The following is a 26,968-nucleotide window of genomic DNA, read 5'->3' on the forward strand; positions in this document are numbered from 1 at the left end:
GTTAGACACATCAACTAACCGCTGTATATATAAGCAAATCGGTGTAAACGGCTGTGTGGCAAGATCTCCCCCTCACTCCCTGAGATCGAACCACACTCCATGGAAATGCTCACTACGCAGCGGTTAGGGAGCAAAGGCAAAAAAATAAATAAAAATTTAGATGACTCTCACATCATCATAATAACAAGACAAGGACAGAAAAGTGAAAAGGAGAAGAAAACAGAAGATAAGAGATAGTAGAGAAAATAGAGGAAGAAATAGAAAAAGAAAAAGAGAGTGACCCCGTGCTCCAACCCCACCACCCCGAGACTGCCCTACTCAGGCAAGAATCTCGGATCCCTCGTCAGGTATTTCACCCAGGGGTCCCAAACTTTGTCAAACATTTGCATTTTATCCTGCAATAGTGCAGACATACGTTCGTTTAGCATAATCCAAGAAAGCTTGTTCTTAAGATGCGCGAATGGTAAAGCCGCCCTCTTCCAGGATTTTGCAATAATAATCCTGGCTGAAATAAATATGAATGAGATAAGACGCCTCTGAGGTTTTGATGCCGTCTCTATCACACTACCCAGCAGGGCCTGTCTCGGGGACTTCACTAAATTGACCTGGGTAAGAGAGTAAATGAAGTTGTATACTCTGATCCAATAACGCCGTACCTTGGGGCACTGCCACCACACATGGTACATGGTTCCCTGCTGACCACATCCGCGAAAACACAGAGGGGACGCAGCCGCTACAAATGATGCCAGCCTGGTTGGAACCATATACCATCGCAGGAGCACTTTATAGTTCGCTTCAATAATTGATGTATTAATTATGGACTTTGAGGCCCCTTGAGTTATAGCGTACCAATCACCTAGTTCAATTGTCTCCCGAAGGTCTTCCTCCCATTTTACCATATAAGCCAATTTGTCGGCAGAGTTAGTCAAGATAGTATATATTTCAGAGATATGCCCTCGGATTTTGTCGAAGCTCTGACACAGGTGCTCCATCGAGGACCTAGTTGTCATGTCAGAATCTCGCGACAAAGTCCCCAAGAAGTGCAGAATCTGAGCCCCTCGGAAAAACTCAGAGGGCGGCATTTGGTACTTCTCAATTAGTGCCTGTCTCGTCAATATACCCTTATGGTTACACAGATCAGCTATCCGTAGTAGCCCTTTGTTGGTCCACCAAAGAAACGTTCTGGGGGTGAGGCCCGGGGTGAAATCCGAATTTCCAAAAATCGGGGCCAATGGAGTATGTTGGGAAGAAAACTTGTACGTCTTCCTCAACCTATCCCAAATACCCAGGGATGAGGACAATGCCGGACACAGGATTGGGGACCGGTCCCCAGGCGACAACCATAAAAGGTGCGACATCGGCCTTCCCGTGCATGCAAATTCCTCCATCTTCATCCAAATCGGATGGGGCTTGGCAGAATGAAACCTGGCAAGTTGAGCCAGTTGAGCTGCGTAATAATATTTTTGCAGATCTGGGGCACCCAGTCCACCCCTCCTTTTAGGGGTAAATAGTGTGCGCTTATTCACCCTGGGCCTCTTATCCCCCCAGATAAAAGACAACATTTTTTTCTGGAATGCTAACAGATCTGAACGGACAATCGAGATTGGCAACGTTCGAAACAAATACAATACCCTCGGGAGTACATTCATCTTAACGGAGTGTAGTCTGCCAAACCACGAGGGGGGACGAAGCATCCACCTGGCCAAGTCAGCCGTCAGACGTTGAAATGATGTTGGGTAATTTTTTGAGTACAGAGTGCGTAATGTCGGGGTGAGATTTATTCCTAGATAAGGGAGCGACTCCGCGTGCCAAACAAATTTAAAGGAGCGTTTGAGTGTCAATAGCGTATTATCTGATAGCGAGATGTTCATAGCCTGGGACTTATCATGATTTATACTAAGACCTGAAATCGCCGTAAATAGTTTAAGTATAGTGTATAGGTTAGGAAGGGTGGTGATCGGCGTCGAGACCATCATCAAGATATCATCCGCAAAGAGGATACATTTATGCTCATGGTTGCCACAAGTAATGCCCCGTACGTCAGTTGAATTACGTATTTTTATAGCGAGCGGCTCTAGAGCCAAAACGAAAAGCAACGGGGACAGGGGGCACCCTTGACGAGTCCCTCTACGAATAGGGAAAGGGCCGGATGAGTATCCCTTCACCATCAGTGAAGCAGAAGGGGACTCATAGAGAACCCGTAATATGGACAGAAAATTTGACCCAAACCCCAGCTTAGTCAGGACATAGAAGAGGTATTCCCATGATAGGGAATCAAAGGCTTTGTGCATGTCCAAAGACAACAACATCCCCCTCCTAGGTCCCCCATTATCCCAGTCCGAATGTATCGCAGAAATAGCGTCTATGACTCTCCTAGTCTGATCCGAAGCTTGTCGTCCGGGGACAAACCCTGCCTGATCTGGGTGAACATACTGCGCGAGAAACGAATTAAGTCTGGCTGCCAGGACTTTAGTCATGATTTTGAGGTCGGTATTTATCAACGATATGGGGCGGTAATTTGCACAAAGCCCGTGATCTTTCCCCGGTTTCGGGATAACATGGACATAGGCCCTGTTCTCCTGAGCCGGGAGACCAATGCCCCTCCGAATTGCATTAAAAAACGCGCAAAGGTGTGGGGTTAGGATCTCCTGGTATTTATGGTAATATTGTCCAGGGAACCCATCCGGGCCTGGAGCTTTAGAGGGATTCAAACCTTTTATAGCCTGTCTAACCTCTGCCTCTGTAAATTCCATGTCCATGAGATCCGAATGGTCCTTAGTCAGCATGGGCAGGGGTAAGTCTCTAAAGAAGTCGTCCATTTTAGTCTTGCTACACTGTTCAGGGCTGTCGTATAATTTGGAGTAAAATTTGGTAAACTCGCTTACAATAGATTCCGGGTTCTGGGTCAACCGCCCATCGTTTAATCTAAGTTTAGGTAGGGCAGGTGCACTAGGGCGAGGGGTTAGTTTTCTTGCTAAAAGAGTGGTAGGCTTGTCCCCCAACGTATAGTATCTATGTCGTGACCATCGTAGTCGCTTTTCAGCTTGTGTGGTGAGGCTTAAGTTCAATGACAGCCTGGCCGTATCAATTTTGTGCCTAATGTCAATCAGCGGCGATGCCCTTTGCTCCGCTAGGAGAGTGGTCAAATCAGTTTCCAGTTGTGTGATTGTGTGTTCGCGGTTGCGCTTCAATGTTGCGGCTACCTGTATGAGTTTCCCGCGGACGGTGGCCTTATGCGCTGCCCAATTGATAATAGGGGACGTGGCCGATGGCGAATTTTCGCGAAAAAACATGCGCAACTCCTTTTCTATCCCTGTCAGAATAGTTGGGTCGTTTAACAAAGACACATTTAGCCTCCACGGGGATGGACATGGTTTCTTCCAAAGGTCCGAAAGGGACAATCGCACCGGCGCATGATCCGACCATGGAGTAACCAAAATTTTAACCGAGGTCACGAAAGGGATCAGTGAGGAAGTTATAAAAACATGATCTATCCGGGAGTAGGTTTTATGTACATGTGAATAATGGGTGTAATCGCGCACAGAGGGATTATCCTCACGCCAGGCGTCAATTAGATCATTGCTATGTAACAGTCGAGCAAATTTACTACTATTTTTAGGTGTATATTTAAATAGGGACTTTCTGGGAGATGATTTATCTAGCGTTTGGTCTAGAGGTAAGTTGCTGTCCCCTCCCATAATTACTTGACCCTGTGCCTTTGGGAGAAGTATCGCCAACATATCGCGAAAAAATTCTAGCTGTCCCGAGTTGGGAGTATAGTAGGAGATTATGGAGGTCAGTTGATCATTAATTCGTCCCACTGTCATCAGGTATCTACCCTCTTTATCTTTAACTACCGTGATGGGAGTAAAGGGGACCTTACGTGAAAAGCAGATAGCTACTCCCCGTTTCTTTTCCGTAGCAGAAGAGAGGTAGAACTGGGGGTATTGGGCACTGAGATATCTCGGAGTCGAGGTCCTGGAGAAGTGGGTCTCCTGCAACAGCAGTATATCCACCTTCTGTTTATAATAGTAGTGAAACGCCTTAGCTCGCTTAGGGGGAGAATTAAAACCCTGTACATTGTGTGTTATTATGGAGTATTTTGTGGAAAAATCAGTCGTCATCGCGGTTTGGCAGAGCACACTCACCTTGGCTTTGATGCAGAGCTCCCCAGCTCCGGTAGAGGAAGGGCGAGGTCACTCTAGGAATCCATAGGATCATGGCAGGGTCAGAGCACGAGGTCAAGAGCAAAGGAAAGAAAAGCAAAAAAGTTGATAACGACATGTTTGCTAAACAAAGTGAACAACGGGACGAATCCCCTCCCGGGCAATGATCCCGGGGAATCAGTCGTGAGGTTGCTCCCATCCTAAGACAGGGGCAAGGTCACTCGAGTGGCTCACGGGTCCACCCCGACTCAAACCGTGCTCGCTTTGAGTCTAGAGGAGGCCTGACAAGCATAGTAACATCCCCATTAGTGAGAAAATTTACAGAGGGTTAGCCCGCGCCGCCGCCGCCCCCCGGTGTCCCGGGGGGGTCGTCGGCAAGCCGGGCCACCCCATCACAGCAGGTAACAGTACAGCTGACCCGGTAACTATAGGACAGTAGGCACAAAACAGGAATACTGACCAAAACAAATAAAATAAATAATAAAAAAAAAAAAAAGGGATAGATATATCAGCTAAGCCGAACCTTGGCAAATTTACAACAACCGAAACAGTCAGGACCCCCCGCCCCTCCACCCCCCCCCCACAGTGCGGGCCTCTGCGCGACCCTTCTAGAGACAAGTCCCACTGTCAGAACTCAAGGGGGAGGAAAACCAGAATGGGAGAGCAATCCCCTTCCAAAAAAAAAAAAAATAACAAAAAGGAAAGGGGGGCTGCGACTGTTCAAGTAGGTGGCGATGTGGCCCTCTTTCTCCGACCAGAGTGTTGAGTATGCCAGATCGGGGACAAGGGGCGGTCCATCTGAGGCCCCATACTCACGAGCAAACATGTCTGCTGAAACTGGCCCGCAGGCCAGTTTCAGCAGACATGTTTGGTCGTGTGTGGGCGCGAGCGGGCCGAATTCCAGCAAACATTTGCCCGCCGGGCCTTTTCCCAGCAGACAAATATTCCTGGACTTGTTTTAAAACAGTCCGCTGGAATTCAGCCCGCTCGGACATGTACGGTCGTCAGTACAGACCTACCGTACATGTCCAGGCGCCCGCCGTCCCTCGCATGCGTCGAATGACTTCGACGCATGCGTGGAAGCATTTTAAAGGCGGGCCGCCCACGTCGCCGCGTCATTGTCGCGGCGACACCGCGTCATCGACGCGGCGACACCGCGGACACGCCCCGCGTATTGTTTACGCGCGGACTTCTGTACGATGGTGTGTACAACCATCGTACAGAAGCCCTCTGGCAGACATGTATGGTGAAAACGGTCCGACGGACCGCTTTCACCATACATGTTTGTCCGTGTGTACCCGGCTTGATTCGAAGAAGAAGGGGCAGGCTGGTCCCTCGAGATGATGCCCAACTCTCGCAGCAGACCCTCTCCATCATGGAAGGTCGTGAAGGAGTATGGCTTGCCCTTATAGGAAAAGGACAACCGAAACGGAAAAGACCATCGGTATTTTATCTGGCGGTTCAACAACTGTTGCAAAAGGGGCTTCATATTACGGCGCTTTTGCACTGTGGAGGGGGCCAGATCAGCAAACAACTGGATAGGAGTCCCAAACAGCAGCAAATCCTGGCGATTCCTGGACGCCGTCATCATTTTTTCCTTTATCTTATAATAATGCGGCTTCATTATTATATCACGTGGAAGCCCATCCGACCTGGGGGCCGTCAAGGCCCTATGGACTCTGTCAATCTCCAGCTGATGGGGTAAAAAGTCCGGAATGAGTTCCCTCATGAGGGCCTGCATAGCGTCCTCCAGATCCGTGTGACTCTCCTGTAGGCCACGGACCCGCACATTATAGCGGCGAGAACGGTTTTCCAGGTCTTCAATCTTTGAGTGGGCCTCATTTAGTCGCTCCTGAAGTTCAGTAACCATCCTGGTATTTTGATTGATCCTGGCTACAGATCCCTCCACCTTATTCTCTATAGTGTCCAGTCTGAGCCCAAAACTTTGTATGTCCTGCTTAATGTCCGTGGTTATAATCAAGCACGCTTTAGAAAGTTCCTGCTGTAGCATTGAGGAGAAACGGGCCAGCAGCACTGCATCCCCTGCATAAGGAACAGATGGAGGCGAGGATTCGCCCTGAGCAGGGCTGGCCTGGTCCGCCTGGCTGAACATGGCATCAGCCAGCTCAGCCATGTTCCTATCCATAGATGAACCAGGGGAGCCAGCGTGCTCTAATGGATCCTGGGGAGACCTAGGGGACAATGACAGGGAGAGGCACTCACCTCGGGGGTCCCCAACCTGATCCCCTGAAGACTGTGAGGAAAAAGGATCTCGTATGTCCTCCCTGGCAGCCGTTTCTGCAGCCTGTGATGAGCGGGTCTGCTTACTGAGCTGGCCGCGTGTCTCTGGCTTACCCGGCGCCATCTTGGGTGAGGGAGTCTGACCGGGGGGAGGGGGCCGCACCGATCCCTGCTGATTCCGGCGCTTGTATTGCCGCTTTTTCGTTTGTCCCGAGGTCCGATGCAGCATGACAGTCTAGCTGTGACCCGCTGCCGATCGTGGGATGTCTCCCGGTCCTCCTGCGCTAAATATCGCTGTGGTTTTGTCGGCGGTGTGCGGAGCTCGGTCACAGCATGTCTGCTCCGGTCACCGCGCGCATGCGTTGATTTTTTTTTTATTGTAAAGCGGTCATTGACTTACCAGGATTGGTACCCCGAAAAAGATGCTACTTGCATTTGTACAACAAACTTGAGAAACATGAAATTAGAGCAGAATAGTATGTGATTATTATACACAACATATGTGTATATATTTGCATTACATATTCATTGCAGTAACACAATGAAAGACTTTATATTGTACATTTAAAATCCTCATAATTTGGAACACAAATAGCTGCTGTTTGTTTTTTCTATCTGGCAGCTATGACATTATAGAGTGCTTTCATTTCCCTCCAAGTATAATAAACGTTAATCAAGAATCCACATACTACAAGAGACTTCAGCATTTAGAGCATATTACAGACAGTGGGCCATATTCTTAAACAAGTTACGTAGGCGTATCAACAGATACGCCTACGTAAGTCCCTTTCCTATGTTTAAGTGTATTCTCAAACTGAGATACACTTAAACATGCCTAAGATACACCAGCCTGCGCCGTTGTATCTTAGGCTGCAATATTTACGCTGACCGCTAGGTGGCGGTCAGCGTAGAATATGCAAATGACTACTCACGCCGATTCTCGAACGTACGCTTGCCCGCCGTAGTGTTTTAACGTCGTTTCCGTAAGCGATACGCGGCGTAAAGATAAAGATGCCCCCTAGGTGGCGTACTCAATGTTAAGTATGGCCGTCGATCCCGCGTCGAAATTTCAAAATTGAACGTCGTTTACGTAAGTCGTCCGTGAATGGCGCTGGACGCCATTTACGTTACAGTCAAAACAAATGACGTCCGTGAGACGTCATTTAGCGCAATGCAAGTCGGGTAATTTACCCGACGGAGCATGCGCATTACGATCGGCGCGGGAGCGCGCCTAATTTAAATGATCCACGCCCCCTGCCTGGATCATTTGAATTAGGATGGCTTACACGGGTGGACTTTACGCGATGCCGCCGCAAGTTCACAGGTAAGTGGTTTGGGAATCCGGCACTTGCCACTTAAACTTGCGGCGGCGTAACGTAAAGTACATACGTTCCGCCGCCTGAAATGTATCAGAATATGGCCCAGTGTAATCAAGTGAAGGAACAATTTGCAGTAATTGGATTCAGTTCTGCAAATCACAATTTATCCAAGCAACATATCAGTATCTGTAAAGCAGTGGAGGAGATTTATTAAAACTGGATCACTAAAGCCTAGCACACATGGGCCAAATATTGGACGACAATAGAAACCGGCTGACATACAGCCCCTGTGTATCTGTCGAAGGGGCATGACTGAAAAAGATCTGCCGATCGCCTCCCGATCAGCGCTCTCAGCCAATGGCTGAAAGCACTGACCGGAGTGTTCAGGCAGGGGGAGGGCTCCCCCTGTCTGAACTGAACACAATAGCACAGAAGTGGAGATCGATGTACTAACGTGTTTTTATTTTCATAAAATACAATTTTCACCTTTTTGTATTATATTTTGTATTATTATACTACTGTTTCCCTCAAATCTTTTTTTTAGCTTCTTCCTGTCTACATGCATGCACTACAGAGGTATGTATCGTTGCTATGGACTACGCTTGCCATAGCAATAACATTGAACTGTACATGTACAATGCATTTGGTAGGTCACTTGTAGTCTCAACCAGGAGAGCATGTGACAGGGTGACAACACAGGAGCACAGTTGGAGCTAGGGTTGCCACCTCATCCCTTTAAACCCGAACACATAAGAATTACACTTCTGAGGCTAATTTAATGCAGATAAGGCACCAAGTGAGTTTAGTTACCACCTTATTTAGCCACAGAACCTGTGTAATTAATATGTGTTCGATTGATGCGACAACCCTAGTTGGAGCACAATTGTCACCCCATAAGAAAGTGTCTGAACAAGAACTTCATGGCAGGATCACCAGCTCTTCTTTTCATATAAGCTAAAATTACATAACATGTACAAGCTGTTATAAAGCTGAACTTCAAGCTAAGTGATAAATACATTTAGAGATGTAGGCCCAGACCCACAAAGAACGTACGCGGGCGTATCTATTGATACGCCGCGTAAGTTCTACGATGCCCCGTCATATCTTTGTTTTGTATGCACAAAACAAGATACGACTGAATGTGGGCTCGATCCGACTGACGTATGTCTAAGTACGCCGTCGGATCTTAGGTGCATATTTACGCTGGCCGCTAGGTGGCGCTTCCGTTGATTTCCGCGTAGAGTATGCAAATTAGCTAGATACGCCGATCCTCAAACGTACGTCCGCCCGGCACATTTTTTTACGTCGTTTACGTAAGGCTTTTTTCGGCGTAATGTTACCCCTGGGTCTATGAGTCGTATGCAATGTTAAGTATGGACGTCGGGACAGCGTCGAATTTTCCGTTGTTTACGTCGTTTGCGTAAAACGTTCGCGAATAGGGCTTTGCGTAAATTACGTTCACGACGAAGGCATTGACTATTTGCAACATGATTTCGAACATGCGCACTGGGATACCCCACGGACGGCGCATGCGCGGCTAAAAAAAAACATAATTTACCTGGGGTCAAGTTGAATTAACATAAAACACACCCACATGTTAGTCATTTGAATTGTGCACCCTTACGCCGACACATTTACACTACGCCGCCGTAACTTATGGCGCAAATTCTTTCTGGATACAGAAAGTACGCTGTAAGTTACGGCAGCGTAGTGTATCTGAGATACGCTACGCCTGCCTAAAGATAGGCAGATTTTTGTGGATCTGGGCCGTAGTATTTTATGCAATTTCTTTTTGGTTGAAGCTGTTTTTGTTTTTACATTAAAACACCGAGCGAGAGCCCAACAATGCTTTTTTGTGCAGCAAGCGTAAAATGAATTAAATAAAAATACACAATAATACACGTTCTATTTTGTGATATTTTGGATATTTTATTTAAATATTAGAAGAGAGAAAATCCTGACTAACTGTACTGCTTTTGTGCCAGTAGAAAGAAACAATCTTTTTTTCCCTTCACTTTGAGATGAAACTAGGGCCATATCTTTCTTTCTGTAAAATGCTTTCTTGTAGGCTTTCTAACCTGTTACTTTGCCATTTTTATTTTTTGTGACACCAACAGCCAACTATCTGAATGAAATATGCTTATTCTGGTAAAAGTTTTCCAATGAAAAATGTATGTGACTCCTGTAATATGATAAAAGCGCTTAAACAGGCAATTAGGATTCCCATTTAATCTACTAAAGCTGGTCAATTAAAGATGAAGTTTGGATAACTTTTTTTTGCCATACAGCACCAGGGACATACATTACCTGTAATGAAGTGGTTTTTTTTTGTTTTGTTTTTTAAAAAGCCCATGGCGTGTGAAACACACTTAAAAAACTCCACCCGATGCAAAAAAAATGTGCACAACATAAAGAGGTGTCACAAAAACGTGCAACGGGTGTACACAAGCCCTCTGAAATCAGAGGGCCTTGCCCTGAATCCCCCAGGGCGGTAGGCTCCTGACAGGGAAAAGGGTACTTACACTTTGGTCCATCTGGCCGAAACCAGACAGACCCCATTCTCTGGAGGGTCTGCCGAAACAGACCCACCCAAGTACTAGGTGGGGCTCCCCTGAAGGGAAACCCCATGAGAGAGGGCGAACTAAGCCAGAAAGACATGTCCACCCCCTCCCAAGACTTTTAGAGTAGGCCCGAGGACCTACACCCAACCAGTCACACAGTGCAAATCGTGTACAAACAAAAACAAAATCCTCCAGTGCAAACCTCCATCCCTACCGAGAGAGAGCCACTTCCAGGTTTTCTCAGGGAGAGCCGTCTATCTTACAGCCTCCCGGTACTAGCCCCTCTAGGACCCCCTCAATCTGGCAGATTTGCATGGCCTCACCCGTCTCAAATTACAGGGCTACGCAAGCTCCTCCAACCAGATCCCCGACAGGGACAGCACTTACACTGACACCAGCCAGAAGGCCAGAATAAGACTTGGTAAAAAACGCCAGACCCAGTGCAGCCACCCATCCTCATCAGAAGCACCCTTCCAGACGGCTCAGACTCGATTGTGGCCCACCCCTGACTCCGTCGGAGCGTGGTAATCCACATATCCCTCCCGAAACCGTCCTTCCAGGTGCAATGACCCCATTGGATTTGCATCCACCCTCCCCATGTAGGAGGTGCTTCAGGTTATCATTTGGCAACTAATAACAGATACTACACTTGATCTTAGCCAAAAGGCCAAGAAGCAACCTGTAATGAAGTGTGTCCCGTGTTCAGGTGGCTTCTACATAATGTAGAAATCGTCTCCATACTGCTACGGTGTTCTCCCCACAGCACTGGTCTCCTGGCACTGCTAGGGTTAACATTTTCAAATGTGAAAGCATTGTTCTGCCCACCCTCCCCTTCTGCCTTTCTCCTCCATTTACAGAATTTGACGTTTTCTTTCCCAGGATGCAAAGCATTCTGTCAATGTAGGACAGTAAGAGAAATTACAAGATTTGCCTCCTCCAATCACAGAACATGGCATTCTGGGAAATAATACTTTGAGTTCTATGAATAGAGAAGGTGGCTGGAAAGTGCCAGCAAATGGCACAACTTTTTCACACTCACAGCTATTGAAGTTTATGGGCCGAGTGCAGGGTGTACCAAGATGGGCGTCTCTGACGGCAACACAGAGCGTCACTTCCGCGACTGAATGTGATGGCTCTGGTCGCCCTGAACTCTGCACTCCCTGCCAGCTCGATGCGCCGCCCGCTGACTCCGCCAGGTATCTGCTAAGGTATCGGGAGCATTTGTGCGAGTACAAGTACTCACGCAAATGCTCGGTATCGGTCCCGGTATCGATATTAGTATATATCAAAAAAATGTCCTAGTCAGGAACTGGGTAAACCCTTCAGGGGCTGAAGTGGTAATCAATGCTAAATTTCTATATACGTAAGTGAGAAGTCATTTACATATTGTACATATTTGTGAAGTTGTGATTAGCTCTTTCAATAACTTTTTATTGGTTTTAGACCCTAGGTCCCTTTATAACATGGGAACATAATATGAAATGAATTGAATTAATTGAATTCTGTGCACCATCAAAACGATCATAGCAGCAGTTCCGCCACTTGATCGTTCTTATAGGTGGTGGGAGGGGACGTCCCCCCTCCCGCCGCCATTCGGTGCTTCTCCGTGCTCTCCTCTGCCATTGGAGGCCCGAAGAACGAATTGGCCGCTGCCGGATGAGGAGGATAGAGATTTCCAGTCATCTCTTATGACATCATGCCCGGGTACCAGGAAGTAAACAAAGCCCGGCTGAAAGCATGAGATCTGTGATTTTTTTTTTAACAATCTCATGCTTTCCAGCCTGGAGGAGAGATGTGGGATCTTATTGACCCTGCATCTCTCTATAAACAGGACCTGTCACACACTATTCATATTACAAGGGATGTTTACATTCCTTGTAATAGGAATAAAATGGGATAAAATAGGAATAAAATGGATGAATGAATAAAATGGATCAAAATGGATGAATGAATAAAATGGATCAAAGAAAAAAATGTAAAAAAAAGTGTAAAAAGAAATTAAGTAAAATAAAAAATACAATTAATTAGTCCCGCCCACCTATGTAAATGCCATTCAAACCACACATGTGAGGTATCACCGCGTGCGTTAGAGCAATAATTCTAGCACTAGACCCAAGCACAATTTTTAAGCGTGACAAGTTTGGTATCTATTTACTCGGTGTAACATCATCTTTCACATTATACAAAAAAATTGGGCTAACTGTACTGTTTTGTTATTTTTTAATACTTGAAAAATTATTGTGCAAGTACTGTGGGAGATAAAAAGTTGCAATGACCGCCATTTTATTTCCTAGGATGTCTGCTAAAAAATGTATATAATGTTTGGGGGTTCTGAGTAATTTTCTAGCAAAAAAAAAATGGATTTTTACATGAAGGAGAGAAGTGCCAGAATAGACGCGGTATGGAAGTGGTTAATGAATACGTCACAAAAATGAAAGTTACAAAACGACTAAATATAAAGATAACTTTTATTTGAACTATGGTAGTAATTTTGCAATTATGTTGGAGGTATTGGATCATTATTATTGCTTAATTTCTAAGATTACATTAAGTATCCGGTTTTCATCATACCAACCACGAACTTTCATTGTCTTATAACATTTGACCTAATTTTGTAATGAAATGCTAGCAGCAGTACTATTGCTGCAATACTAAAGATAAGGATATGATAAACACTAGCTAAGTTGGAAATTACAATATACAGTCAGAAGCTACATACCTCATTCATATGACCCACTGCTCCATAAATCTTTGCTATCTGTCCAATAAGTCCTGGGAAATGTTCACCAACTTCCTTTAATGTGGAAAGAGATCCAGTCAGTGTTAGAGGTTCATATGATGATATGTCTAGGAGTATGTTAAGGATGATATCATTATAACTGGGATCAGATAAATATTCCATAAGGAAGGGGACAGTCTCTGTTAATACCTATCAAAAAAGACAAAAAAATAAAAATAAAATATTTTTTTCAGAGCCATCATAATATTTTATAGGATATGATATTGTCTTGCCTATTTGTTCTCAAGCTTTAAAAATATTCATATTTCAGATCATAAAAACATAATTAATCACTTTGGAAATATACAATAAGAGTGCAACTAGACGCAGCACAGAATAGGGGAATTGCCCCCTGGCATTTGACATTGAGGGGCCTAACCATAACTGCTTCAGTTTATCAGCTTTGTGTGCAAAACAAAACAGTATTCCTTCTAATCCCTTTTTACTTTTGCCTATATGCTTTCTAAGGCTGAAGTTGGCTTCTAGGGACTGAAGAATTGTAAGCTGTTACCCAGTTTTAATAGGAATTACTATCATAAGATCAGAAAGAGACAATGTTTGTGTACTCCTGGGAGGTATGACATAATTTGCCTAGGTCTGGAAACTAGGAAGTAACTGAGGCCGGTTTCACACTTATGCAAATTGGATGCAGGTTTTGTCCGCATCCAATTCACATGACAGGAGACTGTGACACAGCTCCGAGGCAACCACGGTCCGCATTGGAAAAGGGTCCTATGCGACTTTTTCTCCAATTCAAGCAACAATTCAGACCTGATTCACACCTGAATCGGTGTACAGGGTCACATCTGACCCCCTGCTGGGACCCGCTGCCGCATCAGTGTGAACCCAGCTTTAAATGTAAAAAAAAGTTTAAAAAAAATAAATACGATATGCTTTCCTATCTCTTTACTAATGCTAGCAGCACAATGCGTAAAAAACAATATATGATTGAGAGCGTGAAGTTCTGCTTTAATATTTTGCATCAGAGCCACATGGTTTTTAGCTTTACTGCTGAATATATGCTATTGACCAAGAATAAAATGGTTATACACAGCTTGCAAGACAGTAAAACTTTACTGTCAGTGATCACCTTTTCCAGAACACCTGTCGTCCACTATACTACTGATTTACAGGATAACTAAACCCCAAAATGTAATAAATTGAAGCATACAAGTCCTTAAATGTGGTAGCTGCATTATGTTTTCTTTTATTTTTTTTCAGGCCAAAAACATTTTCAGCAAGTGCAGAAAATACCTGTTAATTGCCAGAAATGCTATGTCACTTCACGTGAGTTGACCTGGGAGCATACAACAATGTTATTTATTTCTTCTGTGAACTATCCAACCACCCTTCATTATTTGCATTCTCTGTAATTTAAAACAAATACAAACTTAAATATGAAGAATAGCCTAGGTTGTAATGACCAATGCCATCATTTGGTCTAGCAGCTCGACCACAAATACCTCACTATAAGATTGTCCAGTAGATCCAACAAAATATTAAACAGCTTAATTCTTCTTTATGTACCAGAAAATGAAAAGTCAGTATTGATTGGACTGATACAGCGTACACATGATCGGTCAAACCGATGAGAACGGTCTGATGGACCGTTTTCATCGGACCAAACCTATCGTGTGTGGGCCCCATCGGTTAATTATCAATAGGTTAAAAAAAAAGCAATCTTGTTTTAAATTACCTAACCGATAGAAAAAAAAATATTGTTTGTAGGCACGTCCATCGGTTAAAAATCCATGCATGCTCAGAATCAAGTCGACGCATGCTTGGAAGCATTGAACTTCGGTTTTTCAGCACGTCGTTGTGTTTTACGTCACCGCGTTCTGACACGATCGTTTTTTTAACCAATGGTGTGTAGGCAGGACTGACCATCAGTCAGCTTCATCGGTTAACCGATGAAAACGGTCCATCAGACCATTCTCATCGGATGGATCGATCGTGTGTACAGGGCATGACCCTTTAAATTCTAATAACTTGCATTGTGATATATGAATGATCTCTATATTTAGAGGAGAATAAGGCAAAAGGGGGGACTCTAGTAAACTTGTGGTTATATACAAAAGGGGGGTCCCTTCATCCCAATGACAACGAATAATTGGAAAGGATACAATTCCCCTAATAGTCTCCAGAGAAGGGAAAAAAATTGAATATATTGGTACCCTGAACACAATACACATAGGATAAAATGTTATATTTTTATTCATACCATAAGTAATAAAAGAGAACAACGGATCCATATACAAAAAAGACAACAATTTCAATGTTACATAAGTAACAAAGTATATTAAAGTATATTAAAACATGTATATACATATGTTACACTGGCACTTGTTGACCTCCAAGATGGAAATAGGAGATACAGTGGATCTTCAGTGAACATAGGAAAAACACCTCTACATGTTTTGCAGAGATCTACCGCTTTTTCAAGTTGGAATATGTTTACCAAAAATCAAAAATGGCAAAGGTATACATAATTTCAAGGTAGTAAAGCAAATGAAACATAATGTACAAGTGTTAACAATTGGAAACGGGGGAAGGGGAGTTGGCGCTTACCAGTATAGACCAACACACATTGAAAAACCAGGGCAGCAACGCCACTCATATCTCCTTACGGCGGGCATGGGGGACATATATTTGGTGGAAAGGTTGATTCTGTATAGCAACTATAGAGAGGTAATAAAATGTATGTATATCATAGGTATAAATACTTGACGTGTTTGTAACCGTATTAGTGCAATTGTGACAGAAAAACTTGAGTACTGCTCATAATACTTTTTTTATTTGCATTAACACAATTTTTTAGGACAACATTAGGCTCATGATCCATATAGTAATCAAGTATAAGACTATCAGATGGGGTATGAGAGGAGAGGAAGGGGGAAGAGGGCAGAAAGAGAAGGAAGGAGGGGAAAATGATAAACAAGAAAGGAGGAAAAAGAAGAAAGAGGGGGAGGGAAAGGGAATGAGACAGGGAAAGCAAAAGGGAAAGAGGAAGGAAGGGGAGGGGGGGGCAGGAAAAGAATTGTATTGCGTTCAGGGCACCTAGCTAGTCCATTTTTTCCACTTCTCTGGAGACTATTAGGGGAATTGTCTCCTTTCCAATTAATCTATATTTACAGGTTATTTGGTATTTTTTTTTTTAAATATTAACATATTTTTAAATATTAGGACAGCACCCTCCAGGGATGGAATGAGACAAGACTCATACTGCTTCTAGCCTCAGTCTGCCTCTTTTGCATTTAGACTTCTGGGAAACAAAACAAAGGTTATCTCTATGTTCTTGCTCTGTCCCTCATGTCTACGAGACCGTATATACTGTATTTTGTATATACTAAATATAGATGGCATGAAGAAAAGTACAACTCCTGTGGAGACCAGTAGTAAATACAATTATTTACATTAGTTCTTCTCATAATATGTGCAAAATATGACAGCTTCATTCACTGTACTCTCTGCTCTGGGCTATGTATGCCATGCTCTTGACCACTACACGCTTTCCACCCAAGTACTTTTTCTAGGTCTTTCATTTTTGCCCTTCCAAGTGCCATGGGCCCTTTGTTGTTAATATTTGATCCAAAGAGGATCCTGTGTATCCCTGCTATCATAACCTTATATTTCTCGATATCTAGATACAATCCTTTTTTTCATTCTGTTCTGTAATTTTTGCTATGAGGCCCTTGAGACCTTATACATTTTCAGCTATGATTGTAGTGTCATCAGCATATCGAAGATTACATTACTTCCACCAGTCTGCAAACTTCTATCATCTTCCTCCAGTCCAACTTTCCCCTGGTATATTTTCAGAATAAATGAGAGAACACGGTATTGTCTTATTCCTTTGCAATCTGGAACCAGGTTGTGTTTCACATCAAAAAATGCTGTTCTACCCAGGGCAATAAATTGCTAGAAAAAAAAAATGACTTCCTAATTTAGTCTGTACAATAGACTAACACGATATTTCTTCCTAAACCTTATAAACTTCCAGTTAGTAAATGTTGCAACAATCTAAATGACTGTCAATTGGCAAATACTTCAGCAGGAATCAGACACAGTTTACAATATGTTAAATGTTATGTAGCCACATGAAGGAACCATGCCTTCTGCTTACATAATCACCTTACTGTATTAAGTGATAAAATGAGCCCATGCCAAAGTAAATGGCTTTTCAATTGTATACATTATCCTGTGATTACACATAGCTTGAGAAAAATACATGTTTCAAGTTAAAAAGATTTTGAAGTCTACATTGTTATTATGTTGCTGAACGCTTCATTTTCACAATTTATACCATCTCATTATTAATGCAAAGCATGCCATTCCCATGTGTCTTCTATTAAATAAAATACATTTGTGCTTATGTTCCAAGAATTACGTAAAATAATAAGGTTTTTTATCACAAAACAAAAGGTATGTAAAGGTTGATTTAATTTTAAAGTATGATAACACCATATGTTCTGTACATACATAATATGTAGCAGATGCAATATGCCCAGTAACATACCAGTTTCAGTTATACAAAGCTCTATTCCATTTTACCCTTTTCTCAGAAACTATTTTAAACATGCAGCTTTTAATGACTGGTATAAAATAACTCATTGGCTTTTTTCTGACGTTTATATAACAACAAAACATGTTAAGGAGATAAAACATGGAGAGTGTGCATGTCTGATGTGCAGATCACCGCAGATCAATTAAGATTGCATTAAATCCTAAATCCAAATAAATCTTTTCTTATAAAGTTTTGGATAGAGTGGAGAAGGAGCTTTACTGTTGTCTTTTTTACCATTGGACAGATTGCCTTTACATCCTGTAACTCACCTGGGCAGGAAATAAGGGAAAATGTCCCCAAACAGGGCACAGGCAGCAATAAAAACAAGACAATACGTTTGTTTTTCTGTTTGTGTCCCTGTCATGTCACCGGTAGTGAGAGGGAAACCAACCAAACAGTTACACAGACCACATTAAAGCAAAACTCTAGAAAAAAGTATTTTTCTGTCGAGCTAGATACAAAGAAATTGCCTCCAATGAAAATTGTTCTAGGTCCGGATCACTGCCATGTAAGATAAACATCAGTATCATTAATACCAGAAAGTACAGCTAGCACTGTACTTCCGGCACTTTGGGGATGAGAGCTGTATCTGTCATAAGGTGAAGCAAAAGTACTTATAGTGCAGCGCTATTCTTTATAGTCTATTATCTTAATAATATTTGATTACCACCAATAAATACTGCATATGTGATCCAACAATAAAAAAAATGAATAAAAAAAGGGTGTCAATCATGTTACAAAAATGTACTCACTGATGAAGACACAATCAGGGGAATTCATAAGGAATGTCTAATACACTTTTTAGAATGCCAATGTGCCTCTACATGACAAATGTTGTTGCAGGGGACAGATTTGTGTACCATGTTAAACTATAAACTAGTGTCTCATCTTCCCCATCAAGCTCCAGCCACTGCAGTATCAAAGGTTGCCAGGAGCCTGTCAGCTGTGAAGCTGACATCATCCTTAGCAATCAGCGACAGGAAGGGGGCAGTGGCAGCAAACATGCTACACTGCGTACAGAGACAGGCACAATTTCTGTTATCATATATTTAACATAAAAAAATAAAAACACATTTGCAGATATGCATACAATGGAGACCAATCACTGCAACAACAAATTAAATCCAAATTCTAGTCATAACCACATAAAACAATTCATCACAATGTGTTAATATATATCCAAGTCCCAAAATAAAATTATCATATGCTTCCTTCACTGCCATCTGTGCTAGTGCAATCTGGGCAAACTGTGATTTTCCAAATACACCCTAGGGGGTCTATTTATAAAAAATTAGCATAGCCATTTTATCCAGAAAATGTATAAATAAATGTACATCTGTTCTATGCAAATTGGGCACAAACAAATGTTATCTTTTCTAAACAAATTGTATTTTATTCTTTGACAGCTTGAGGTCTTTTGTGGTATCTGGTGATGAGGCTCTTTATCTTCTCAGATGGTTAAGCTGCCCATTCCTTTTGGCAGAAAGTTCCTGTAAATTCTTGGGCCGTCTTGCATGAACTGCACGTTTGAGATCTCCCCAGAGTGGCTTAATGATATTGAGGTCAGGAGACTGAGATGCCCATTTCAGAACCTTTTTCATTGTCGTGTTGGAACATTCAAGTACGTCCCATGCACAGCTTCCTGGCTGATGAATGCAAATGTTCCTCCAGTATTTTTTGATAACATACTGCATTCTTCTTGCCATCAATTTTGACCAAATTTCCTGTGTCTTTGTACCTCGCACATCCCCAAAACATCAGCGATCCACCTCCGTGTTTCACAGTAAGAATGGTGTACCTTTCATCATAGGCCTTGTTGACTCCTCTCCAAATTAAGCATTAATGGTTGTGGCCAAAAAGCAAAATTGTGGTCTCATCACGTCAAATGACTTTTTGTCAGAAGGTTTGAGGCTTGTCTCTGCTGTTTGGCATATTGTAATCAGGATACTTTGTGGCATTTGCGTAGTAATGTATTTTTTCTGGCGACTCGACCATGCAGCCCATCTTTCTTCAAGAGCCTCCTTTATTGTGCACCTTGAAACAGCCACACCACGTGTTTTCAGAGTCCTGTATTTTACCTGAAGTTAATTGTGGGTTTTTCTTTGCATCCCGACCAATTTTCCTGGCAGTTGTGGCTAAATGTTTAGTTGGTCTACCTGACCGTGGTTTGGTTTCAACAGAACTCCTCATTTTCCACTTCCTGATTATAGTTTGAACACTTACGAGCACAACTGTACATTGTAATAGTTCTGGAGATTGCTAGGGGAATAGGCAAATATATCTAAACATTGGTTACATTACATACATTTGCTAATTTCATCTAGCATTCTCTAGAATGTTTATAATTCTTATGCTCATCAGCTCCATCTAGTGGGCATAATGAGCTATTTTACTCTATATACAGCATATTTAGATTGTAAAAAAAAAAAAGCATTAACGTCGAACTATGGACAAAACCTTTTTTTTCATTTTGGATAGGGTAAGGGAGGGTAATAACCCCTGTCAGAATTTTTTCCGCAATCTCTGTCCCATTGCCGAGATTTACCTTCACTTCTTCTCCAATAGCCAAACAGGAAGTGAGAGAATATCTCTGCAAATTAAAGGATTTTTTTGGGGACAGCAGCTCACCAGAACTAGTGTCCCCATTGGAAGATTACTTTTCTGGGGACGACCCACAAATTGGGATTTTCTTTTTACTTTCACTTTCAATGATAATGGTAAACAGGACAAATAGAGAGGGTGAATCTCCTTAACAGGGGCACAGACAGAAAAATAAACTGACAGGGGCTCTAATCCCTCTCCACACTGTTTTGCCTTTAGTCATACTTTAAGCCTGTAACTAAAAGGTGAAACGTTTTCCTTTTTAGTTTTGGATAGAGTGGATAGAGATTAGAACGCCTGACAGTTTTTATTGCTATATGTGCCCCACTTAGGGAGATTGATCTCTTCATTTGTTCTGTTTTCTGATATCATCAAAGTGAAAGTAAAAGAAAATCTCTAATTTTGTGTTGACACCAGAAAATGGAGGGGAAATCATCCAATAAGGGCACGAGTTCTAAATGACCCTTGTGACACCCCTGAATTCCCTCACTTTGGAGAGATCTCCTCTCACTTCCTGTTTTAGTTGTGGGACAGGACATGAAGTGACTGAAAAAGAAAAAAACTGACAGGGATTATTTTTTTTTTTTTTTTTTTTCTCAATCAAGGTATTTATTGAAAGCTTAAACAGAGTATACAAGTGACATTTCTTTTACAATTTATACAAATGTAAGTTTTGTACATAGTAATGAAAGGTAACATCAATGTCTAGACTTATAACAGTTGGTATCTTAAGTAGAGGTAAAATACAGAAGAACAGGGTCCGATAACTAGTTACTGTGATAATTACTGAGGGAAAAGGAGAGGGTGGGGGAGAGGTGGGGAGAGAGGGGGTAAGGGAGGACAGGTAGGAAATGCTAGGGGAAATATATATGAGCAGCTTTCTGCTATTTGCTATTTAGGCAGAACACACTGAGACCACATTGATACCATACATTTAAAATCTTGTCGGTTAATTGGGCATCGGTGAACTATCCTGCGTTTAGTACATGGAATTCAGTGGATGATGTGAACAAAAACCATGGTTGCCAAAGAGCATTAAATCCGTCACTGGATTCCTTTTTCATTGCCAGTATCTCTTCCATTTTGTATATGAATGACACTCTGTCCAACCAGTCCTTGATTGTTGGGGACTGTCTGGACTTCCAGTGTAGGGGGATGAGAGTTTTGGCCGCATTTAGTAAATGTCTGGTGAGAGTTTTCTTGTACTTACTGATCGGGAGACGGTTGATGTGGAGCAGGCATGCAGCAGCGTCAAGTGTAATAGAAGTCTCTGTGATGTGCCTGGTCCACTCAACCACCCCCTTCCAATACCCAAGAATTTGCGGGCAGTCCCACCAAATGTGTAGGAAGGAACCAACCTCCCTCTCACAGCGCCAGCACACATCAGAGTTTGTGTGGAACCACTTTTTAGCTTTCTGTGGTGTAATGTACCATTGGGTGAGGATCTTGTACGAGATTTCCTGGTACTTAGTGCTCAATGAGCATTTATGTGCCATGACACATGCTTTTTCCCAGGCTGCATCTTCTATCAATATCCCCAGGTCACCTTCCCATTTTAATTTGTGTTTGTTGGTTTCATTAGGTAGTGGTTGATTTAACCATGAGTAAGCCAGGGAAGTGGTATGTGGTACCTGCGATCTTTTAAGGCAAATGTTTTCAAGAGGGAGATAGAATGAGGAGCGGGATTTGGTATTAACCAGGAAATCTCTTAGTTGTAGATAAAACCAAAAGCCAGGTAAAGCTTCTTTCCTTTCTTGTTGTAGAACCTCGTAAGTTTTAACTGTGGTGCCAGAGAGACAGTGTGTGGCCAGAAGATTAGGGGTTTCCTTTCTGTTGAGGCCTGGGTGGAAGTCTGGGTTGTTAAAAATTGGAGTGAGGGGGCCAGGGATGGAGGCAAGATCATGTTTCCCAGCCATTTTGTGCCAAATAGCGAGGGTAGTTGCTACTAGGGGGTGTTCTATTGTCTTAGTGTTCTTGGAATGTGATGTCCACGGGTAGTATGTAGTTTGATGAGGAGCTAACTGTTGTTCTAGTCTGACCCAGTCTTTCTCTCTGGAGTGGCAATGCCAGTCAATGATCCTGGTTATGTGGGAAGCCTGGTGATATTTCCTATAATCTGGGAGGCCAATGCCTCCATTGCTTTTGGAGCGGGTTAGTAGCTTAAAATTTATTCTGGGATTTCTATCTGCCCATAAGAACCGTCTTTGTATCCTGCTCAATTTAGTGAAGAATGCGTCTGGAACATATATAGGGAGGGCGTTAAATATGTAAAGAAGTCTGGGGAGGACTGTCATTTTTAAAATTGAGGCTCTGCCGAACCATGAGAATAGTTTTGGGGTCCACTTGTTAAGGTCCTCAGAGATAGATTTTAGGAGGGTGGTGTAATTGGTATTGAATAGGGAATCTATGGAGTTAGTTAGGTGTATGCCTAGGTATTTAAGTGTCATGGGGACCCATTTGAACTGGTAGTTTGACTTGACCAAAGTTAGGTGTTCAGGTTTTAGGGTAAGATTTAGTGCTTCAGATTTAGATTGATTGATTTTAAAATGTGAGATGAAACCAAAAGTGTCGAATATTTTTTGTAGATTGGGCATAGAGAGGTGGGGTTGTGTAAGGAAGAACAGCAGATCGTCTGCATACGCAGCCACTTTGTATTCCTTATCTCCCGCCACAAACCCACTTACCTCTCTGGAAAGATTAATAGTTCTGATTAGGGGTTCTAAAGAAATGATGAAGAGTATAGGCGAGAGTGGGCATCCCTGACGTGTCCCATTTTTAATATTTATCGGGTTAGAGAGTAGGTTGTTTACCTTGACTCTGGCTTGTGGGTTCTGGTATAGGGCCGAAATCCATGACATCATGTTTCCCTTTAGCCCTATGTGCGAGCAAGTGGCAAACATGTAGTCCCAAGATATTCTATCGAATGCCTTTTCGGCGTCTGTCGATAGAAGCATTCCTTCAAATTTGGATTTTTGGGCATGGTGAATTAGGTTTAGTGCCTTAGTAATGTTGTCCCTGGCCTCCCTTCCTGGCATAAAGCCCACCTGTTCAGGGCCTATAATTTTGTTGAGCATGGGTTTTAGCCTGTTGGCGAGGATTTTGGCCAGGAGTTTCAGATCGACATTTAAGAGTGATATGGGTCTAAAGTTAGCGCAATCAGTATGGTCTTTGTCGGGTTTGGGGACAACTGCAATATGTGCCATGAGAAATGAGTTGGAGGTGTTTTTGTTCTTTGCTAAATAATTAAAAGTAGAAAGCAGGGGAGAGCTTAGTATGTTCGTAAATGTTTTGTAATATTGGGATGTGAATCCGTCTGGGCCGGGGCTCTTCCCTGCTTTCAGGTCTTTGATGGCCGCTTGTAGTTCTAGAACGGTTATGGGACTTTCTAGATCGGTGATTTCATTTCGGGTGAATGAGGGGAGACCACTATCTCTCAAGAAGTCAGATATGGTTTCCATTTTGGACTTCTTTATATGGGAAGGTTTATGTTGATTTGGTAAGTTGTATAGTTTGTCATAGAACCTATGGAAGAGTTCTGCTATTTTTTCAGGTTCATGTCTTAATGTACCCCCTCTATCCCTAATGGCGTGGACTTGATTCGCTGATTTTGCATCTCTCAGGGCATTTGCAAGGAGCTTTCCACTTTTGTCTCCCTGTTCGTAGAAGATATTCTTCTTAAAGAAGAGGGACTTCCTAACTTTAATGTCTAGTATCAGTTTTAAGTCCGTCCTGCATTTTACCAGTTCTTCTTCAACAGAGATTGACAGTGATTGCTTGTGTTGTGTTTCTAGATTGGCTATTTGGTTTGTCAGTCTGGTAATTTCTTTGTCTCTTTCCTTTTTTTTCCTGGATCCCCACTTTATCAGCTCACCCCGTACTACGCATTTATGTGTTTCCCAATTATTTAGGGGGTTCGTGTCTGCAGCAGGGTTATTTGAAAAGTATGTGGTGATTGTTTGATGGATGTCGTCTTTAATCATCTGGTCTGTGAGTAGAGACGCGTTAAGTCTCCAGTTGAAAGTGGATCTCCTAGGCGGGTCGAGAACAAGGCATAGGGCTACTGGGGCGTGGTCCGAGAGCGAGATAATGCCAATCTCAGCTCTGGTGACATTTCCCAGGTCTCTTTGAGAGACAAAGATCATATCAATACGCGAGTATTTTTTGTGGGGGGCGGAGAAATATGTGAAATCCTTCTCGGATGGGTGTGTTGACCTCCATGCATCCACCAGCGTAAGAGACTGTAGCATAACTTTGATGCGTTTTAGGATTTTAAAGGAAACATGAGTATGTCCTGAAGAGGTGTCTCTCAGTGGGGAAAGAGGGATGTTGAAATCCCCTCCAAGGACAACACACCCCTCCGCGAATCGTGTGAGTTCATCTATGATCCTGCGGCAGAACGTGACGTGGGCTGTGTTGGGAAAGTAGACATTGGCTAGTGTGATGGGTGATCCTGCCCATGCGCCTTTTAGAAAGAGATATCTACCCTCTGGGTCCGCTAGGAGTTGTTTAAGCACGAAAGGGGAATCCTTGTTAAGTAGGATAGAAACCCCTTTGGTTTTGGCTAGGGGGTTCGTGGCATGAAATGCTTTCGTGAAGAGGTTGTCAGTTAGTTTGGGTATGTCCTGCCCTTTAAAGTGGGTTTCTTGTAAGAAAACCACTGAAGGGCTCGTTTTTTTAAGTTCGCGTAACATTTTGGTTCTCTTTTCTGGTATGTTCAGTCCATTGATATTGTGTGATATGATAGAGGGGGTTTTCCCAAGAAAAGCGTAGGCCATGGTTGTAGCTTTTGGTCCTTGAGTGTCTGTTTTGGGAATGAGGCAATGGGTCCCTGGAATTGAGACCCAGGTAGGTGGGGGGGGGTATGTGAGGGGGGAGGTAAGGAGGGTGGGGGGGAGAGAAAGGGGTGAGGCAGAGGGAGGATACAGTAAATAGAGGAATAAATGTGAGCGTAACTCAAGTACACACTATAGGTGTGGAGAGTTTACTAGATTCTTATTTACTAAGAATTAAGTTGTGCTCCTGGGGGTAGGTGGGAGGAGCGCGAGTGAAATGTTTCAGATCTAGTACCAATGTTGTAGAGATCTAGGTAAATGGTAGTAATAAACTGTATTAATGTGTTCGTGAGGAATTCGGGGGTCGTGGGACCTGGGAAGGTTTGTCATGGAAAGGTTTCACCCTTTCCTCCATATTTTCTTTTGACTCAGGCCGAATAGAAAAATGGAGGCGAAAGATAAGGGTGAACTCGTATATAATTCAAAACAACCTGTGTATTTTATATAGCTTACAAATCCTATTGTAACGTATGCTTTTTAACAACATCCTTAAGTTTCTGTGCAACCGTGCCCAGCAACATTATCCCATGTATAACCAAATAAGGTCTGACAATCAGGAAGGGAACAATGACCTCAGAATTATAAAAATATAAAAATGTGACAAAAAAAAAAAAAGGGAAAAAACAGAAAAATTTCCCCCCTTAGCACATAGCTTAGTGTGACAACCCTCTGAATATAGCAGGTAAGAGGTGTAGGGGGAGCAAAGTCATCTAACTCCTCTTTAGTTTGCTATAGTCTGTGCATTTCTTCAGGACAGAAGATGTTAGTTCTTCACCACCACCGTGGAGGCCTCCCCGGTGGGGTGAGGCGCGACCTTGATTAAATAAGTGTTGGTACCTGTCTAGGGTTGTTAAACACCCTGCGGGTATTGTGTAGGAGTGACGATAGATTACTCACGGTTAGGACCGTCAGATGGACTTTACAGAGGGACGAGTTTTCATCGTTGTTTGACTGAGGTGCATCTGTTCTTTTGGATGAAGTAATGTAGATCCGATCATCCGCTTCTGACGTATCCGGTAGATGTCTCTGATCCTGTGAATATAAGGGGTCTAGGGGCTGTAAAGTAAGTTAGAACCCTGTGGTTATGCTGTGTAAATCTGTATATCTCTGAGTGTATATGGTTTAAGGTCAGCTGCAATAATTCAGTCATTCTCTCTGTAAGAGATATAGTAGGTATCATTAATCTGTGGAGGTAGAGTTTTTATCAAAGCAGAAAAACCACATCAGTCAAAGAGTTAATCCCTGCATAGTGACAATAGGGCTTGTGTTGAAGTTTCCTTCATTAGCCAACAACAGTGTCAAACTCAGGACTCACACTTCATCTGGTGGTGGAACTGAGTGTTCTCACACATAGTGTAACAAAATCGGGGAAGGGGGGTTGTCAAACCTGCTTCAGATTAGTGAGGGCTGTTCAGGGAGGAAAAATCTGAGTGATCGTAGCTCGGAGGTGTTTTAGAACCTCTGTGCTTCCTTCATTCTGGGGCTTTTGGAGCTCTTAGAGGTAGCGGGCGAGTTGCCAAAGCGGTCATTCTGGTTGTTACGCCGGTTCCTTTGTTGGAGTGGGGAGAGTAATGATGGTGGTCCCGGCGACTGTTGAGGGTTGTTGACCGGTGGGGGGAGAAGAAATTCTGCATACCAGTCCGGTAGGCTCACTGGCGCAATCTGCAGGTTTTCACAGAACTTCAGTAGATCCCCCGGTATCCTGAGCAGGTGCTGTTTGCCCATATAGTTAGCCTGTAGAGCGAAGGGAAACTTCCACCTATAGGGCACATTTTTCTCTCGGAGGACTTCAAGAAGGGGTTTCAGAGCTCTCCTGTTCCTTAATGTGATGGGGGATAGGTCCTGGAATAGTTGTAACTCTGCTCCTTCATGCATGACCTGGTCCGCCATTCTAGCCTTCCGCAG

At 43.1% G+C, this 26,968-nt stretch overlaps 1 protein-coding gene and 1 pseudogene across 6 annotated transcripts in view; both read right to left on the reverse strand.

The window, feature by feature from the left end:
* The window catches only part of VEPH1 (ventricular zone expressed PH domain containing 1), a 500,435-nt gene that overhangs the window by 282,099 nt on the left and 191,368 nt on the right, over positions 1–26,968 (reverse strand). For 4 of the 6 annotated variants that reach the window (XM_040349240.1, XM_040349239.1, XM_040349241.1 and 1 more), the window contains one exon: positions 13,007–13,216. The exons of 1 other annotated variant lie outside the window; for it this stretch is intronic. In XM_040349240.1, the coding sequence (XP_040205174.1) occupies positions 13,007–13,216 (210 nt within the window). The remainder of the gene's footprint in view (positions 1–13,006; positions 13,217–26,968) is intronic. One more of the 6 variants, XM_040349242.1, reaches the window with a different exon arrangement.
* LOC120938729 lies at positions 10,889–10,966 on the reverse strand (annotated as a pseudogene).

The sequence above is a fragment of the Rana temporaria genome, chromosome 4 (genome assembly GCF_905171775.1).
Source record: "Rana temporaria chromosome 4, aRanTem1.1, whole genome shotgun sequence".
Taxonomy (NCBI): Eukaryota; Metazoa; Chordata; class Amphibia; order Anura; family Ranidae; genus Rana; species Rana temporaria.